This window comes from Solanum tuberosum, unplaced genomic scaffold, assembly GCF_000226075.1.
Source record: "Solanum tuberosum cultivar DM 1-3 516 R44 unplaced genomic scaffold, SolTub_3.0 scf00690, whole genome shotgun sequence".
In the NCBI taxonomy this organism is placed as follows: Eukaryota; Viridiplantae; Streptophyta; class Magnoliopsida; order Solanales; family Solanaceae; genus Solanum; species Solanum tuberosum.
The window spans coordinates 93835-114474 of NW_006239628.1; the positions used below are offsets into that span (position 1 = coordinate 93835).

At 32.3% G+C, this 20640-nt stretch overlaps 3 protein-coding genes across 5 annotated transcripts; 1 reads left to right on the top strand and 2 right to left on the bottom strand.

The window, feature by feature from the left end:
- Nucleotides 1–1692: 1692 nt before the first annotated feature.
- LOC102593669 (SWR1 complex subunit 2) lies at nucleotides 1693–8784 on the bottom strand. Of its 3 annotated transcripts, XR_001472411.1 has the most exons (13): nucleotides 8569–8784; nucleotides 8374–8443; nucleotides 6717–6788; nucleotides 6507–6550; nucleotides 6162–6420; nucleotides 5856–5931; nucleotides 5640–5759; nucleotides 5079–5147; nucleotides 4886–4928; nucleotides 4114–4241; nucleotides 3882–3987; nucleotides 3010–3075; nucleotides 2057–2079 (listed from the first exon to the last, which is right to left on the bottom strand). XR_001472411.1 is itself a non-coding variant. In XM_006366966.2 (11 exons), the coding sequence occupies exons 1-11, from the start codon at nucleotides 8634–8636 to the stop codon at nucleotides 1881–1883; spliced, it is 1086 nt and encodes a 361-aa protein (XP_006367028.1). In that variant the 5' UTR covers nucleotides 8637–8783; the 3' UTR covers nucleotides 1693–1880. The 3 variants fall into 3 exon arrangements, 1 of the variants encoding a protein (XP_006367028.1); XR_001472410.1 differs by having other exon boundaries at nucleotides 3882–4241; XM_006366966.2 differs by lacking the exons at nucleotides 3882–3987; nucleotides 4114–4241 and having other exon boundaries at nucleotides 1693–2079; nucleotides 8569–8783.
- An 812-nt stretch (nucleotides 8785–9596) lies between these two features.
- On the top strand, nucleotides 9597–14002 carry LOC102593996 (C-Myc-binding protein homolog). Its single transcript, XM_006366967.2, has 5 exons — nucleotides 9597–9742; nucleotides 12647–12719; nucleotides 12830–12878; nucleotides 13184–13307; nucleotides 13708–14002. The coding sequence occupies exons 1-5, from the start codon at nucleotides 9740–9742 to the stop codon at nucleotides 13810–13812; spliced, it is 354 nt and encodes a 117-aa protein (XP_006367029.1). The 5' UTR covers nucleotides 9597–9739; the 3' UTR covers nucleotides 13813–14002.
- A 299-nt stretch (nucleotides 14003–14301) lies between these two features.
- LOC102594329 (1-aminocyclopropane-1-carboxylate oxidase homolog 1-like) lies at nucleotides 14302–19619 on the bottom strand. Its single transcript, XM_006366968.2, has 3 exons — nucleotides 19024–19619; nucleotides 15470–15791; nucleotides 14302–14728 (listed from the first exon to the last, which is right to left on the bottom strand). The coding sequence occupies exons 1-3, from the start codon at nucleotides 19542–19544 to the stop codon at nucleotides 14465–14467; spliced, it is 1107 nt and encodes a 368-aa protein (XP_006367030.1). The 5' UTR covers nucleotides 19545–19619; the 3' UTR covers nucleotides 14302–14464.
- Between the last annotated feature and the right edge of the window lie 1021 nt (nucleotides 19620–20640).

A 20640-nucleotide genomic window follows, 5' to 3' on the forward strand; every position in this document is an offset into this window, starting at 1 on the left:
ATGTTTTATGTGTCACGTATGTAACTTTTTTTTTTTTTAATGCTAGATGATATTGAAACTCCAACCTAAAACTCTACCTGTTTTGATGACCAGTAAAAATATGATTTTGAGTTATCCAAATATCTTACTCAAAATTAATAATATAAAAAGACCAAATATTTCACATCTCACATATATGGGACAACTCAACATTATTGTTTTTTTAAAATAAATAAATAAAATAAACCTTGGTCAAGAAGTAGGTGTATTATATTAGCCTTTTAAATTGTCGTTGAAGATACAATTAAATAAATAAAAATATAATCTTTCTAATTTGGATGTAGTTAAAGTATGGCACTATGGGTCATTGATTCGTCGAACTTAATAGTTTTAGTTTAAATTTTATTTGTTTTAAAAATCTATTGAATATGTAGTGATTACTAATTTAAAATTTAATAGCTTTAAGTAATTAAAATTCAAAATTTCAGATTTTGGCTCTGGCTATCTTTCTAACCGCACAAGCTTCGATCACCCATTTACGTGAATATAATATTTGATTATGTATCAATTATTTTATCATGATATTAATTTGAGATCATTATAAAAATTCATAAATTTCAATTTTAGTATCTGTCTTTAAGTAAAATTTTGTTTTAGACCTTTATTTATGTTGAGCCGCCACGATCTCGACCCCAATAAACATGCACGTGGTATATAAGGAATATTGTCAATAAATTCTTTGGTAGTTAATATGCAAAAATATATAATCCACACATTTGCTTTTTGTCTTTTCTTTTTTTGTAGTAGAGTTTCAGTGCATGCTGGAGAAAAAAATTCCACAGCCTCCAAAAATATGTGGTTTACATGTCAATTCAACAGTCCATAATTTTGACTGCCTTCCCCTAAATTTAAATAAAAAGTTGGAGAATTTATTAGGAAAGTAGTAGGAAGTAGCTTGCAAAAATATAAAAATTTATACCGACAATCAGAGTCGAATTTAAAATTTAAAGTTTATAAATTCTTATCGTAGTTTCAAGTTAATAACTGAATTTATAATCAACTATTTTAAATGTTTTAGTAATCTTTTTTTTAATATTTATGTAATTCATAACTTTTAAACTAGGTCCGTCCCGAAATGATGAGGACATCAATGATATCAGTATCAAATAATTCTATCAAGGTGATAGAACTTGTAATTATTACCTATGGAGAAAGTAGGGCCTTGATATATTGACCAAAAAAGTTGAAAATTAGAAGGTATGAAAAATGTCACAGTTAAAATTGACCTTTCGTTGAAGAGAAGTCTCATTTTTTCTCTTTTTAAAAAAAAGAAAATAAGATATTTTTTGCCCCAAATTAAGATATTTTTTGAGAAGATGTCATAGTAAATTAATAGGTAAGGAGTGTTACATTACGCCAATAACAATGTTTCAATCTCAAATAAATTTAGGTTGATTATATAAACTTTTACTAATCATTGTTACTCTATTGAAACTATTATAATATACAACAAAAATAAAAATTCTTTTTCATTCTATTTTTCAGATCACAAGTTCTAAAAGTATTTTTTTCTTCTTTAAACTCTCTGGTCAATCGTTTCCTACTCATAAGATGCAACAGAGGGAGTAAGCTCTAGCTTGATAGATGTGTTACATGCCATGTGTTCCTTCATTTTTCGATGTAATCAAGACAACTAAGTAGAGGATCGGAAGATGTGAGAATGACTGAAGGTGGTTCTATATAAATAGCTCTTACGCTTTTACAACTCGTACCATATAAATGTCATTTAAAACTCTTGAGACTAAAACTGATTATACAAGCTAATCAAGTAAAAAAATGCTACTTTCTGCATTTCTACAAACCTAGGCTAAAAATAAAGAGGATCAAATTGTACATAGTGTCTACTCTGAATCCTCAGACATGGAGTCATCAGCAGGAAACTTGCTGCAACGAGCGAATACTCGCGGGGTATATGACGTTTTTCTACTATTTGAAATTATTGACCTCTTTCGTTTCGAGGTAAATCCTAGCCCAGAAATTGCCTGAGACAACTCGTCCATATGCTTTTCCTCCCGAGCCCTGCTACTTTCCTCAGCAAACCTGTAAGATGAGGAATAGTAACTTTATGAATGACATGGAACTTGATTTTCGTAATGTACACAGTGGTAAAGGCAGGATTTTCATCAAGGGTGTTCGAAATAGTTCTTGCTTGTGTCAAGGGGGTTTAATATGCAATATATACACACAAATATCAGATTTGACCTTACATATAGAGTGTTCTTTTCCGACAAAGGGGATCAGATGACCCCCTTCTGTCATCCTGGTTCCGCCCCTGATTATGTAAGGTGGGATCAAATATGCATCCAGCTAAAAGAACTGAACCTTTGGAAAGACAGCACAAACACACCTTTTTCATAACTTAAACCGAGTTCAAGTGGTGTATTCATATTTTACACAGAAACCATAAGTGAGAAGTTATGGGGCTCTTATCAATGTAGGACTTATTGACTAATAATTCATTCTCCGGCCATCGTGTAGAGATAGTCCGTTCTCTTTAGAAATCACGATTCAATGAAAACTACAGAAATATCTTATCTGAAAGTAAAGTAGAAGTCAATGGCATCGGAAGAGGAAAGTTGAGGAGGACAGCAAGCATCATAGTCTTCTGCCATTTTCTCCGTTTACTTTCTTCATAAACTACACCTCGTATCTTTTCTTTATTTTAGTTTTTTCAATTCCAATAGTACGAACAAAGAAAGCCAAAAATATTGTTCATGTAAGCAAAGAATGCAAAAGAATTCATAAAACCGATACGATAGAATTTCTCCCCGTACACGATCTTGCTAGAAAAGCCGATTCTATAGTAAAAGCCAAGTCATAAGAAGTTACTTCATACAGCAAGTATGGCCTGCAATGACTCAACTCCTAACTACAATCACAGCACATCATACCAAGAGGCAAGAACCATGAAATAATACGACAGTTTTTCATTCATCATCATCCAATGTTGAGTTGACTAAAAATTCTTACCGTTCGCGTATGATCTTAAATGCTTCTTTAGTTGCATAAGGAAGCCCAGTCTTTGGATCACGATACCTAAAAAATATCAATGATGAAAACAACACTTAGTCAATAGTACAATAGACATCCAAATTAAAACTATTCTACAAAGAAAGATAAGGACCTTGATGACAATACATCTAGGACACATAACAGGTCATGTACACATGTAATCTCTCTTTTTAGGCAATAAAATAAAGGAAGCTTACAGAAACACAGAAATATTATCCAAGGGAACACAGTATAGAGCTCCAATATTGGATTGTGCATGTCTCTCTGTGTGTGAGAGAGGACGAGAGAGAGTCAAAGTAAGAAGAAACAAGGAAGGTATTGTTTGGAAGAGCCAAAATGGAGGTGTGACTCGACCCGTGTCTGTACTAACGTAAGACAGGTAACAGATTGAGCGGAAACAAATGGATCAAGCCAGAACATGCTACATCACATGTTTTTTTTCTGGAGACCTTACAGTAACTTTGAAGACTAGAATAGATGTACACTTCGAATATTTTTGGTTAAAAATCGGGATATTAGTTGGTATAGAGAGATTTGTTCTAGAGCACACTTGTAGAAATAGTATTTTATTCTAAATATGCCAAAATCCTAAGAAAGATCTTGGACGTTGTTGCAAAGTTGAAAGAGATGCAGAAATATTCATCTGGACTGAAAGGAGGAGAAGCTCTCTAAGCAAGACAGGAATTGAAGGAAAATCGTAGTTATGGGATTTCAACACTATGAAAGAAGTGTCTGAGGTCGCAGAGCACAAATGACACCGGGAGGATGGTCAGCTATCGCATGAAAAATTCAGAGGTTCATAAAGAAAAGCATCAGCTAACCACCATCACCTCCTCAAACATTAAGATCGAAGTGTTATACTGAGTTTGCTGGACCAACTGAATGGCCAACTTCACAGATTTGAATACAAGAATTAGTCATCGACAGGACCAGAATCTGCATGGAGAAGAAGACAGCAGAATAAACACTAAGACCCTGGAGAAATGTTTGGATGGAAGGTTCTCTGACAAAATTCAAAACATCCCAGAAACCAAAGAGATTATATGACAGGCAAGCACATACCTGGGAGATGGTGAACTAAATGTCAATGAACTGAGGATAAATGAAGTTCAATATGATCAGTTGGAATGTACGAGGGCTCAGTAACAGACTTGCGCAAACTTGTCAAATGTTCATGCTGCAATGGAGAGCTGAGATATACAGTCTATTTAGAGACAAAAAGGTGTCTTGGGAACCCGCTGGAGTTAGGAAAATGGACTAGTAGATGGGCCAAAAACACTTTTAAACAGGCTGAAGGAAGAAATATAGACATTACTTTTATCTGGGATAAGAGGATCTGTAAATGCAAATTTCCATTTATGTTCTCCACTTCTCCAAAGAAGGTGAAGTGCCATCAATGGATTTACATGGATCTTCTTGGGGGTCTACAGCTCTAACAAAGGAGCCAGAGAAGATACCTGTGGTTTCAACTGGCTGCTACTAGAGGTTATTGGGGTGGAGATTTTAAACTGACTGGTAAGAGAAGGGAGGAGTAACCACTAACCAGAGCAGTGCAATAAGATCTCTCTCTCAAAAGACTAGCTCTGATGGATACTGCCCTGCTCAGAGTTGGACTTATTGGTTCAAAGGTTCCGGAATACCTCGAGAATTGACAGATTCTTATTAAAACGGAGTTTGAGCTTTTGTATTTTGTAAATATTGTGCACCAGCCTGGTGCCTTCTACGGGATGAATCTTATAAGAAAATCGGCAAGAACTACAAGTTTTAGCGAGCATGATTGCTAGCATTCACTAAAAACAAAAAACAGTACGAGAATGTGGAAAGAGCATGTTACCGTGCGGGCAACCCAGTAACCGCACACACTGCCTTCTGGGGGTCTGTAAAGATGAAACCAGTCAATAATCATAAGCGGCCAGTCAATAAACATCTGAAAATACTTTAACAATGTGGAATCAGCCATGCCTATGAAACTGATTGTTAGGGAAATGTAACTGAGAGGAACGGGATATATCAAGACTTGTAATTACATGGAGTGGATGTTGTTGAGATCTGTGAACCGAAAGATGCTCCATTGACAAATTCTAGGTAGGAAGCACCTGCAGAGATCAAGATACCATTAACATGCATGGTTTGGAATGATGGAAAACAACTGAATTTTCACAAGAATATCAAACAAAAAAGCATTTCAAGTGATAGCAACTGTAGCATATGAATGTTTTAGAGTTAATGGTCAAAAACACACCTAAACTATCACCTATTCGCATGTTTCATACCTCAACTATCTATTGTTCAATTTACCTACCCAAACTATCACTTCCTTTGTATTAAAACACACTTCGATGCTGAGTTGGCCTACATGCGCCTGTTGTCGATTGGGAACAAGCATTTGGCCAACTCAAAATCGAGGTGTGTTTAGATACAAAAGGAGTGATAAGTTTAGGTAGGTAAAGCAAACAATGGATAGTTGAGGTATGGAACTCATGAAAAAGTGATTGTTCATGTGAGTATTTGACCATTAACTCAATGTTTTATGATATAGAGAAGAGGGTACAAGCTTTAGGGGTCCCAAATTATAGTAAGGAACTTGCCGTTTTTGGATATGTATTGTATCTGAGGACCATTGTAAACTGCTTTATGCACGATGGCCTTTTTCTTGACTTCTTCTTCCCTTGCTAGAACCCGCTCCAAATTCCTCAGATTCATGACCTCTGCCAATTTTGTCAAAGACAGGTTACATATCATAGTGAAAAGTGCACAGATAGGAACTGAAAGCAATTTTATAGAGTAAAGAAATGAACCCAAACCTGTTTGAGCTGCTTCAAGAAGCATCTCTTCTTGAGTCATCTTCTTTTCCTCCCCTTCCTTTTTTCTTTTTATAGGCTGAAGAATCAGAAGCATAATCAGAAGGTAGTGATGCAACAGAATTGTGGGAGAAAATAAAAACAAATTCTAATTTCAGTGTCCAAGTAATGTTTTCTGAAATCAAGAAAAACAAGCAAATAAAAGGGTTGTGTCCTAAATCCAGAAAATAAAGAAAACTGCCATGTAAGAAATTATAGTTTGTTAGTTGTACTATCGTGAAAAATAGCATTATAGTGCAAACACCAAACCTTTGTTGTTGCCTGCAAGGCTGCACGAATGGCTTCCCTTTCAGCCTGTTTTACAACGACAGCCGTTCTTGTTGATTTCCTAATTGTTCTTTCTGCTTCAGTATCATCATGAGCATCATGATGTTCAGAAGGGGTGGACGGATCTGGAGCTTCTTCATTTTCTTGGTGTGCCTTTTCTGTCTTGGTAAGAGTTTTCATTTTCTTTTTCTTCTTTGCAGGTGGTCTTCCTGGATAGACCAATCGCTTTTTGGTCCGTGTCCTGCCATAGAAAAGAGAAGAGTATAATCTAAGGACTATCCATATGGAGCTAAAAGGACACTTCCCATCAACTTGAATGTGTCAAACCTGTCATCTGGTTCATTTTCTCCTTCTTCATCAGGTTCGGGTTCCTGAAACAATATTAGGTAAGTCATTTTTAACATAGGTCATACGAGAACAGAATTATCGAATAACATACCCTTCCAAGCTAGAACTGCCAGTACAAGTAACCAATCCATCACTAAAATTTGAGAAATGAAAGGTTCAGTGATGAGAAATGGAACACTTGGAACTTACATCTTCATCAAAGTCACTGTCGAAAACATCCACAGCTTCCCCTTCCTCTTCATATTCAATGTCATGCTCTTCCTGATTTGCATCCAAGCAAAAGCTCATTAAATTCAATTAGCAAATTTGCCAAACAAGCACAAACCAAATATTTTACGGAAGGTTGGTGACTCTGGATCGCCAAACCAATTAAAATATCAAAACATTCAGGCCCGGTTACAACCATGGATACGAGATGTCAAGGCCTATGATTTGAGTAAAAGATTGCACTCCAACTACTACTGCTAGGAATAATGGAGGCAGCAGTCATTTTCACTCAAACTAGTGCTGCTGGGAATAATGGAGGCTGTGTTATTATAATTATCATCATTATTTTAGACAAGTAAAGTAAACAGGCAGCAGCTATTCCAGAGAAACTTTTCTTTTTTGATAACCATGGTGTGTGGGCTAGCTTACGCACACCTCGACTAGTTCTATCAGACACCAGTCACTTCCCACCACAAGCAGGTATCAGGTAACTCTGTCCACCAAAGCTAGGACTGATAGATGGTAAGAAATCACCTAATGTTTTTTGTCTCTGATAGGATTTGAACCTAAGACCTCATAGTACAAACTTTCCTTTGTTATATTCTCCGTAGAAGCACAATTATGTCCATATTTGAGAAACATCAGTTTTCATCATTTTCTTGGTGTTCCTTTATCAAAAAAGAAATATCATTTTCTTTGTGCTCTTATGCTATTTTTGGACTTGCCAGAGAAAGCAAAGAAACGTGAATCTCTAAAAGCCAGTAGCAGTTGCACTTCAATCTGCCTCAATAATCCACATTAAACACGCATCGGATACTAAAGCTTCCGGTTTCTTAGTTCACAAACTTTCCAACCCAGAATCCATTTCACTGTTTCCTACTATATAACAAGCTAACGAATCCCTTCTTGTTTCCACTGAACATGCCTATCCAAACTCGTTGTAAGGCTCCTAATGATCAACTTTATGAATATTCTCCATTCTATTCTGGAACTTACAGTGGATACCTAGGCACAAAGAGACAGATGAAAGGTGCAGTAATTGATGAAATGTTCTGCAACTTGAAAGGCTCCTGCATATATGGTTTGGGGCAATTCTTCCCAACTTTATTTGAACTTCTTAAACCTAAATTAGACATAGTTGACCTATCATTTCCCCTTACCATCCATCAACTGATATAAACTTAACATGGTCAATGCATATTTTTCTTCTGACAACACCCCCCAACTTTGGTCCAAACCCTGTATTTGTATTAAAAACTCATCGAATAAGTACAAATTATTAATTTTAGAACCCAAAGCTTAAAAAGACAAGAATCCCAAACCCATAAGTTTCAAACCCCGGCTCCACCTCTGCCCCCAACCCCTCACGAAAAAACCATCCAGGATAGAAAAAAATGATCTTTTTTTTCCATAAAGTTCCAAAAAGATGTTCTTTTCTCTATAAATTTGTTCCTTCTTGAGCCGAGGTTCTATCAGAAACAACCTCTCTACCTTTGAGTATGTAGACGTAAGGTCTACATACACTCTACTCTCGTCAGACCCCAATTCTATACAAACATTAAGCTTAAGTTGCTACCTACTAACTACAATTACAATAAACACAATAATGAAGTAACATGTTATTGAAAAAACAACATACATCTTTAAGAGCTTCCTGATTCCAGAAAAGTTCATCCTCTTCTACCTCATCATCCAACAATTTAGTCATCCTGTCATATAAAAATTCCATTTTTACAAGAAATAAACTTAAATTAAGCTCAACCCACAAAATTATACACACAACAAACAATCCCCAAACCAAAAATAAAACAAAAAATTGGGTTTCTTGATTTACCGTTTGCCTCTAGTAGCACGAGAAGTACGATCGAGAAAAGCGACATTTCCCTCTTTACTGGTCTCCATATCTGCTGATCGGATTTCAAAATCTTGATTTTGGTTATATAAAGTTACAATCTTTTACAGAGACAATTTGTCGAACAGTTGGTGTTCGTTAAACAATCACAAGTACTAAACTACTAATAGTAAAGAAAAAATAAATAAAAATTCTGTATCTTTCCTTTATTTATACTTAGACCAGAATAGAAAATTAATAAAAGTAAGAGAACTTAATTGTGATTTTTGTTTCTTATATGTATCCAAGTTTTTTCAAATGAGATCCAAGAAAAGTATTGAAAACGCTCAAATATCTATTTATTTGACTAACTGAACTTAAATATACTTTTGATCTTACAATATGAGTGAGATTGGAGGTGTGTCTATGTTTAGTTAGTCACGTAAAGGGATGTTTCCAACGTTGTTAATAGTTTGAAAACAAAATGTTTTCAATACTTTTCTTAATTTTATAAGGTACCTATTAGTAATGCATAGATAAATTTATCTACTAAAGTTTAGATAAATAAAAAAACAAAAAGTACTTTTCCCTTCACTTGAATTTAAACCTTTTATAAGTAAAATAAATATATACTCCTTCCATCAAATAATAGTTGAGTCGTTATTATACTAAAAATAGTTGTTTAATTTAAAAAATCAAGAGATAATTTACCTTTTGTATCTGTTTTACCCTTGCTATTAAATACGTATTTATCATCTATCATATTTCTCAAAGCGTTAATTTAATAAAGTCAAAAGATAATATTGTAATATTACCCCTATTATTTATTGTTTCTTAAGGATGTGTCAAATTAATAGTGGACAACTATTATTAGACAATGAGAATATTTAAGAATTATAATTAGTACTAAATATTAAATAACATTAATGTAAAAAATATATGTTTGGAAAGTGAAGGATATATTTATTAATATTACGATGGTAATATTTTGAGTTAGGAGTAAGATTACGTACATCGGGATTAATATGCCATGGAAAAACTCTCTTAAAGTTTAAATTAAAAAAGAGAGAAAAAAAAACCTGGATCTAACTCTGTTACCTAAAAGGGGTAAACGAAATTCACCATTGAAGTAGCTTGGAAGTTGAAATCCCATTGAAGAAAAAGAATTAAAGAAATGGTAAGCTTCATTTTCTTTGTAATCTTTGACATTGTTGTTAAAAACTTGGAAATTATCTTCCATTTTTGGTTCTTGATTCATAAAAAAAATTGCTTCTTTTTCACTGTAAAATGTCAGCTATAATGCAGTGGAGCTCTCCCCCTAATTGGGAAGTAAAAAGGATTCAATTTTTATAAGTCTATGTATTTATACCAATACTTTACTTCAAGTATGGTATAATTTTGTTGCTGCTACTGTTTTGTGTTTGTTTTACATACTTATGTTTTATTTGAGTCGAGTGTTTATCGAAACTCTACCTTTATAAGGCAGGGGTAAGGCTGTGTATACCCCACCCTCACCAGACTCCGCTTGTGGGATTACATAGGGTGTGTTGTTATTGTATATATGTATTTATACCAAGTGTGTGTAATGGTACTTGGCAACTGCTAACTTTAATTTGTGTTCTTGTTCATTGTCAATGTGAATATTTGTATTCAAGAATAAAAGAAGAAATGAGTAAGCTTTTGTTTCTTTGTACTGCTTGACATTGTTGTTAACAACTTAGAATAACCTCCCATTTCTGGTTCTTAGTTCAGAAAAGAATGCTTCTTTTTTCACTGTAATAGTCAGCTACAATGGAGTTCTTTGCCTAATTGGGAAGTTTAAAAAGATTCAGTTTTGATAAGTCTATGTATGTACAGCAAGTAGTTGCCCATCATCATAGTGTGTGTAATGGTACTCGGCGCCCACTTACTTAAATTTATGTTCTTGAGGATGGTCAATGTGCATATTTGTACTCGAGACTAAAAGAGGAAAAAATTATTTTTAAGTGAGTGTCATGGGTTTTAGGGAACATATGGAAATGTTGCTGCAAATGGGACATATGCAAGGGAATTCTGTTAAGGTGAGAGAGCCCGATCCGTTGATCAAATTACATAGTTGTTGTCTATGTAATAATTCAGAGGTGAATTCAAGGTTTGAAGGGAGTGAGTGCAGAACTACACCCACTACTCTAGTGACATTGGGACCTGAAGTAGTATAATTGTGTAAACTTTTAGCTATATATTTGTATGTAGTCCAGCTGCATTTATCAAAAAGTATATCGTTCCAGCAGCATCAGCTGAAAAAAGGGTAGATGTGCCTATGTCTGTATGGTCTTTCTCTTAGGTTTGATTAGTGTTTCAACACTGTAGTTAGATGCTATTCTAGGATTGGGCATATTCAGTGAAGTCCGCTGCATGTTTAGTTGTAGTTCTGCATACCCAGCTTAAGGTCTATGATTGGATTGATAGTCTGGTACACAAACATCTCTGTTACTCAATCCATAGATGAACAAAAAGGATATAACAAAATGTGTAGATGTATTCTGTTGGAAGGAGGATGTCCACACTATGTATAAGAAAAACCTGTGTGTAGTAGTTAATTGTTCACTAAGCAGTCTCCTTTACTCATCTTGCCACACCGGATAACCTTTTAAGTTCACGAAAACCGACTTTCATTTGCTCCACACTTCATTGAAAGGTGGTTAGTTGATTGAGTTTAAGTTGTAAGTTGTAACAATCTTTTTGACTTGGTTAAAAGCAGTAACTCCTCTTCCTTCCAAATTTCATCCTTCTCTTGCAAGTGGATAAAGGATTTTTCCATTTTCAAGTTCCCAAACCAGACATAAATCTTTCAATTTATTTGGCTCTCACGCTCAATTACTTAAGGTAAATTCTCATATCTTTTTTTATGAATTTAATTAGCGTATGTTCTCTTCCTTGTTCATATTCCAAAAAGATATCGAAACTAATGTAAGAGCCAAAATATTTGGAGGACTCTTCTGACAAAATATAAAATACTCCGTATGTAATTGTCAGCAAAGTTTTTTTTCAAATCCGGAAAGCTCTGCTTACTTAGAATAGGTCATCGATTCAGTATTGGATAAAGGGGGTAAAATCCCCGTTTTTACAATAAGTGGTTCAAATCATTTTATTAATATGAGTATCATATATCAATAAAATATTTATTTTTGAGACCACCTCTATATTAACATAGTGGTAGAATGAGTATCATGCTGTGTCTAGACTTTAAAGAGTTTGTTTTAACCAAGTTAATAGTCCACTTAGTTTGAGCTAGTCTGACTATTATGCGGTCAATGTACTTATGTCCATAGAGATCAAAATATTTGACAATGGTAGTACTATCCATTGGCTAACTACCCATGTTGAACATCCAGTGTCAATATGCAAAGATTTGAGCTCAACTTCCTTCCTCTAAAGCTCATGCTCCAAAATTTGATATTAACGCCAATGAAATTGAGGGCATGCATGTCCCGTAGTTTGATTAGACTGTTGACTAAGACATGCATGTTTCCAGATGCACCTAATCATATTGCACTAACTTGGTGCTGACGACGTAATGATGTGACTATACCATAGTGCTGACTAACTATGACATGGTGTTATTTGGGGAAGATGAATACTAACTTGACATTCTGGGTGAAATAAATTGATGATGTCATTTTGAGAAAAATGCGGACTGATGACTTGATAGGTAACATCTAGCTCACAAAAATTGTTGGTACATGAGATATGTGGTACAGGTTCCCCTTTGAACTTGAGCTTTTTTGCTATCATATTCACATAATGAGACTAAACTCTTGGTGTAACAAGGGAGAACGGGAGAGCGACTTATTCTATCCATTTTTGCAAATTTGACACTCCCTCCCACAACCTCCCCAAGTGCACATATATGTGAAGAAATCTACATAGAGGATATGGACAATTTAGAATAATGGTGATTCAAAGAGCTTAGAGAAACAAAGATTGTCAACTATTTAACCTTGAACTTCCGTGCTATTTGTTACCTTATCCACTTTGTGCCGTTATCTTATAAATGCCTCCGTTTCCTGTCTTGAATTCACTTATTTGGTGCTTTGGACAGGAAAAGGAAGCAAAGAAAGAAGGTTTCAGGAAGTATCTGGAGGCCAGTGGAGTTCTTGATGCTCTAACCAAAGGTGGTCTCTAATTACTTCCTAAGTTAGTGTGAATGCTCACGTTTTATCTTCGTTTTGTTTTCATTGGAAAAAGTTTGACCTCATTTTATACGTTTTTCCTGTCATTGTAGTCCTTGTTGCACTATACGAGCAGAATGACAAACCTTCTTCAGCTCTTGAGTAAGTATTCTTAAAAATAGTACAAAACTTGGTCACATCATACACGGTGCATGTTGTTTTCGATTTGGACCGTGTCTATGTGAAAATTTTCTTTCAAAGCAAAATGTTGTAGATGAGAGATTAATAACATATTTTGTAACTATAATGTTGGGGTTGGCTGGAAAACTGATCAAATGCATATTAATAGGCGCAAAGCTTTTGCTCAAATGTCATCTTGTCATCTCATAGCTGTGCTGACTATTGTTTTCTGGTATTTCTTTGTTAGAGAACTTATATTAAACATCGTTTGGTTTCTGATCTCTCAGATTTGTCCAGCAAAAATTAGGCGGTCCATCACTGTCTGAATATGAAAAGCTACAAGCCGAGTTATCAGAGCTGCAAATCAGATATAATGAACTTATAAAAGAAAACCAAGAAAGATGCAGGGAGGTATGACTTGGTTCACTGTAATATCTAAGCTCTCTAGAAGTTCAGATGATTGTTTTTGTTGCGTCGATCTACAAATGCACCAGTCCATAGGTGTGGTGAATGAGAGTGCTAAATGAGGATGAGATAGACCTAAAATCACATAAAAGGAACTTGTCTCGAAAGATATACAATTTCTTGAAATTAATGCAAACTTAGCCAAAGACGAGGCACAATGAACTAGAAAGATCCATATAAGTGATATCTACTAGTTGAGAATAGATTTTAGTCTTGTTTGGTACAATGATGACAATGAGTTGAGCTTAAACGGAGAAGTGAGGATTCATGTAGCCGACTCTGATATGTTTGAACTTAAACATAGTAATCGTTGTGTTAACGTTGTATAATTTTATTGTTGTTGCAGTTGGAGGAATTGAAACACACACAAGTAGAAGCATCAGCTAATAAGGAGCTTGATGTAGGAAATACTCATGATGAAGAACTCAATACAGATGTAGTAAAGTGTTAAAAATGCCTTAAAAGACTTCAATTCTTTTGAATACTGAAGCTGTTGTAATCCCATTTTTTTTTAGAGGAAGTTTGATATGTAATGACGATAGGTCAAAAATCACGTGTCTACAACTATTTCTCGGATACCATCTTCTAATTCTTGAGTAATATATTGTACATGGCTTCGTGGTCATGGAGTTGATTCGCGTACAAGTTACTTTTTCACTCCACAATTTATCTTAGGATTATACATAATTTTTTACCTCACTGACCAAATGATCAGAGAGGCTAGAATCAAAAATCATAAACTTCAAATTTTGGCTCGCCTTTGCAAATGACCTAATGGTGTTGCTTCTTATAGTAACACTTAACACATTTCTCATAACAATCACATTGTATTCTCAGGGTTCAAAAGAAATAAAATTTTTGATTCATGTGTCATTCTTGTCAAAAGTAACCCCTTCCAATCATTGCAATTACTTAAATTAAAAATAACTACGCTTCAGTCTCAAATAAGATTTGACTAAATAAATCCTTCTTCACTTCTTTGTTTACACTCATTTGAAATGGAGATTGAAACACAATCTACAAACATGATAATTCCACGAGTCGAAAACCAAATCATGAAGGAGTAGATACATGTCCAATATTTCGAGCATATATTAGACGTGTCAAATGGATGGATTGAGCCTTAAATGAAGAAGGGAAGGGTGAGCCCCAAGTCCTCTAGAGTTGTAATAAGATACATAATCTCTCACTGTTGTTTCTTTGTACAAAGCATGATTTTCATCAGACAACAATTCTTTTATTGGGCCATAAAGTGTATCAAATGGCTGAAATTGAGTTGTGAAAAAACATGCAATTGAAATCCTTGGCCCAATTTGTTTTGACAATACTCTATGCTCAGCACTTTTGAACTTGTCATTTGATAGAAGCTGCAAAATGAGTTTAAGTTATATATATACATCGTTCGATATAATTTCCTTACACCATCAGGTCACACAAGAGATATCTTCCGGTAAGTCTTTCTCATGATCTTTCACATATAGATTAATATACTGAAAACGACGTGTCCAGTATAACCTATCCTAACACTTTAGATTCGCCTTTGATCAAAGTCACTAGTGACTAGAAACATGTAATCTAATTTTAGAAGAATTAACTTAAATAATCGTCCAACTAGTCATTTAAAACAGTTAGTGAATGTATAATTCATGTATAATATGTATGTATATCTATGCATATATTAATACACTAAAAACAATGTGTCCAATATAACCTATCCTTACACTTTAGATTCACCTCTGATCAAAATCACTAGTGACTAGACACATGTAAATCTAATTTTAGAAGAATTAACTTAAACAATCGTCCATCCAATCATTTAAAATAGTCAGTGAATGTATAATTCATGTATAATATGTATGTATATCTATGCATATATTAATACACTAAAAACAATGTGTCCAATATAACCTATCCTTACACTTTAGATTCACCTCTGATCAAAATCACTAGTGACTAGACACATGTAAATCTAATTTTAGAAGAATTAACTTAAACAATCGTCCATCCAATCATTTAAAATAGTCAGTGAATGTATAATTCATGTATAATATGTATGTATATCAACTTTAAAACGTAAACAGTAAATCTGACCGACTAGATATACTTGCCTGCAAAAGGTCACCAAGATTGATAACTAGGGCTCCAGTAACAGGATGTATATCAATCCATTGATTTTGGTGATTAATTTGAAGGCCACCAATTTGATCTTGTAGGAGAATTGTGAAGAAATCTGGGTCAGTATGTTTAGTGATTCCAAGAGTCTTATTGGGCTCAGGACAAGGTGGATAGTAATGACTAATTATGAATTGGCCTTTTGCACAGTCCATGTCCAATAAGTGATTGGGCTTAAGCCCAAGTGCCTCTGCTAGTAGCTCAAATATTGTATGGCCCAACTTTCTTACATGCTCAGAATATTGAAGTAGTTCCTCCCTAACAAAAGAACAAAATAATAATAATATATAGTTAGAATTAAAGAATTGTTACAAAAAAAGATAAAAGACATTCTTTTAAAACGAACTTAGCAGAAAATTAAATTTCCAACCTCACCTTTCTTTATATATATATATAGAGAGAGAAGAGTCTAGGAAGCAGTTGTTCGTCAACATGTCTGCTTCTTAGACCGGGGTAATTTGCATTAGTAAATATACTGAAATGTGAGCCCTTTTGCAATGCCTAAAAAGGCATATTGGTGATGTTAGGACTTACTCGGATCTACACGTTCTATCAGATGTAATGTTTAGTAATATTATACTCACTTATTTTGGGCTTTCTTTGTTGTTGCGTTTGAAGAAAAAACATATTATTTTCATGTAAAATATAATTAACTAATAAAATTTAAAATATTTCACATTTCATTACTAAGACTAAAATTTAATTGATACTATGTTTTAAATATTTGCATTACTAATATTTAAAAATAATATAAAAAATCTGATCAACACTTAAAATTCTACATATATTATTTAAAAGTTCATTTGTATCATGTAAATTGAGACATATAATTGTTGGCCCGGGCTTATATATCTAGACAAGGATAATTTGATAATTTATTCTTATATATTTGAAAAATATGATAATAATACTTTAAATCACAATAATTAACAAGTTAAAATATTTAAAAGTCATATAAAAAAATTAATTGACTTTCAAAATTCTATCGGTGACACATAAAATGGGTAATAGACTAATAGCAAATAACATATATTATTTGAAAATGACGTAAAAAGTATTATAAATTAAAATAATTAACAACTTAAGAATTTCAAAAGACATAAAAAATTTGGCCGACTCTCTAAAATATATCAATGTCACATAAATTGGGACATAAAAAGTAACATATATTATTCAAAAATTACGTAAAAGATACTACAAATTACAATAATTAACAACTTGAAATATTTAAAATACATATAAATGATTAGTTTGTGAAATTCTAGCCGTACCGCATAAATTGGGACAGCGAAATAATATATATTATTTCAAAGTTATATAAAAAATAATAATTAATAACTTAAAATATTTTTAAAAAGCATATTAAAATTTAAATAACTTCTCAAGTTCCACTGTATCACACTAATTAGGATAAAAAAAAAAAGGGAAACTAAGCAAATACCCCATAAAAGCAAAATAATTACAAACATATACCCCTTTACATTCATACCCCTACTAAATAATTACACTATATACCCCCAACTAGTTTCACTTAACTGATGCTAAATCAGTATCATATATTGTATTGGTATCATTAAGACCGGTGTTTTCGCTTAACTGATACTAAATCAATATCATATATTGTATTGATATCATTATATTGATAATTTCTCTTAATTGATACTAAATCAATATATATACTGTATTGGTATCATTAAGGTTTCTTGTTCAGAAATTACTCATTAGTCAATGATACTATAAGAATATATGTATATTGTTGTGATATCATTAAGATTTCTTGTTCAGAAATTACTCATTAGTCAATGATACTATAAGAATATATGTATATTGTTGTGATATCATTAAGATTTCTTGTTCAGAAATTACTCATTAGTCAATGATACTATAAGAATATATGTATATTGTTGTGATATCATTAAGATTTCTTGTTCAGAAATTACTCATTAGTCAATGATACTATAAGAATATATGTATATTGTTGTGATATCATTAAGATTTCTTGTTCAGAAATTACTCATTAGTCAATGATACTATAAGAGTATATATATAATCTTATAGTATCATTGACTAATGAGTAATTTCTGAACAAGAAATCTTAATGATATCACAACAATATACATATATTCTTATAGTATCATTGACTAATGAGTAATTTCTGAACAAGAAATCTTAATGATATCACAACAATATACATATATTCTTATAGTATCATTGACTAATGAGTAATTTCTGAACAAGAAATCTTAATGATATCACAACAATATACATATATTCTTATAGTATCATTGACTAATGAGTAATTTCTGAACAAGAAATCTTAATGATATCACAACAATATACATATATTCTTATAGTATCATTGACTAATGAGTAATTTCTGAACAAGAAATCTTAATGATATCACAACAATATACATATATTCTTATAGTATCATTGACTAATGAGTAATTTCTGAACAAGAAATCTTAATGATATCACAACAATATACATATATTCTTATAGTATCATTGACTAATGAGTAATTTCTGAACAAGAAATCTTAATGATACCAATACATTATATATATACTGATTTAGTATCAGTTAAGCGAAATCATCAGCCTTAATGATACCAATACATTATATGATATTGATTTAGTATTAGTTATCGAAAGTTATCAGTCTTAATGAATGAGAATATGAGCTGTAATTATTTTCTGAGAGAATGAGTATTTCAGAAATTACTTTGAATTTGGGTATGAACGTCTGGTAATTATTTTGAATTTTATGACTCATTTATGTAGTTTTTCCAATTATATTTATTAAGCACGTGCTGACAAGGGGTCGTGTATATATATATATATATATATATGACCATTAATAAAGTAGATAGCTCCTTTTTATCATGATGAATTAGTGGCCCGTTATCAATATTAATTTGAGGCAGATAACAACCAATTATTTATTTAATCATTTTAATAAGAGGTAAGCCGTAAGCCACAAAAGGAGAAAAAAAAGAACCACTTTGTCTTTCTCCACTAATTAATTAATTAAAAAAGGAAACCTAAGTGGCACCGTATAGAGTTTAGACTTCCCATTTCAATTTGAATACATCTTTTGATTATCGAGAATTAATTTATTCAATCTTCAAAATTAAATAAATATTTTTGAAAATAAAAAATAAAATAAAAAATAAAAAAATAAAATAAATAAAATAAATAAAATAAAAAAATAAAAAAATAAATATATATATATATTTAAATTATATGATAAAATTATAAGTTTGCTCATATCAATGCTCATATCAATGTGAAAACACATAATCAAGGAGGGAAAGACTTTTTTATTTGCTAGCTTCTTTCCGCCATCATAATATATCAATTAAAGTTCACGTTGTTTAGATTTTGAAAATCAAATAATATCACGCAAATTGAGACAGATAAGTAAAATTATATTCCTCTTTTAGAACAACCAACATAATATCATCAAAGAGGGTTTTAGCTGAAAATTACCTGCATGCTTCTGGTAATTCATCTTTAGTAGGAGGATTAGGAGCCATAACACAAGTTAAACTATCCCTCCAATTTGCAGCTTTAGATGAATAAAGATCAAAATTACTATTAAATTTCACTTTCTTCAAATTATCCCTTGAATAAAACTCCATCTTTTTCTCATTTGATTGCTCATTAAAACTTTTAACTCCACTAATCATCTCATCCATAACATGTTGTGGCACACCATGGTTCAGAACTTGAAAAAATCCCCAAGTCTTACATGCCTCACCAACCTCTTCAACAATTCTTCTACGTCGAAAATCGTCTCCATTCATACCCTTTAGATCTATAACTGGGATTTGAACGTTGACTACGTTTGAGTCTGAATCAAGATTCTTAGCACTTAACTCATTTTCTGTTAAGGCCGATGTAACAAAGATCTCGGGAATATGAACTATCCCGGAATCGACTAGTCCTTTTACACCGGCCTTTGTGTCATCGAAGGCTTTGAGATCTTTTGCTCGATCATAGTTTGCCATTTTTTATTTTTATTTTTTGGTAAGAAGAGAGTTTTAGAATATGTTTAGCTTTTGATTATTTTGTAGATCTATATAGGTTAGGAGATAAGGGATGACAAAATGGACAAAGCAAATGTCTTATTTATTTCCACACGTAATTGATTCAATTTTAGTTGTTTGTAAAGGTTCGATTCCCCATATTGTAATTCTCATAAAATTATTGTAGCTCGAATTAAATTAGTTGTCGTATTTTGCTTTTCGAAAATCAATACTTTTTTGAAATAAAATTAATTTAATATTTGATATAAGAATTTATATATTCAAATTTAAACGAAAATACTTTTTGTTATAATTTTTTTTTTCATGTCAATTTACTGAAAAAATATATTTGAAAATATCGATCAAAATTTATTTTGTTTGACCCTTCCAAAAAAACAAAATATGACAATTTTTGAGACAAAGAATATTATATTCACGTAATTATATTTTTAGTTTACGCTCACGTAACCATATCTCTAACTTTATTTTTGTTAATTTAAAATTGGAGTATAATATAAGGGATGACATAAAAGACAAATATATGACTAATTTATTTAGTCATATTGACTTAAAAATGAAGCATCTACTTTGTAATCCGGTATAGAGTAGTATTTAATTAAGGGGTCTTTTGATTAGTGGGACAAAGAATAATAATTTTGAGATTAAATGTGAATTGTTTGATTAGATCAAAACTTTATATATTATATTATATATTAAAATATAATCTTTGTTTAAATATTTTTACTCGGGTTTCACTTTTTGATGACTCGAATTCATAACCTTAAGATTAAAAATGAGAGGTGTATATTATCTGAACAATTCCCTTTTATCTATTCAAAATAGAAGTTTATCTCAATTTGTCTCGTGTAAAATCAAAAGAAAAGAGTTACAATATAATCATCGAAAACATGTCTTGAATTTTATAATCAACATTTTATAAGAAACATTTAAATATGGGAAAAATTACATAAATACACAACTTCAGATATCATAATCTCTAAAATCCTCTATAATTTTTTTTTTACAAAAATCCCCTCTCTGATACATCCATATCCACTCTCGAATACATCCTCCCATT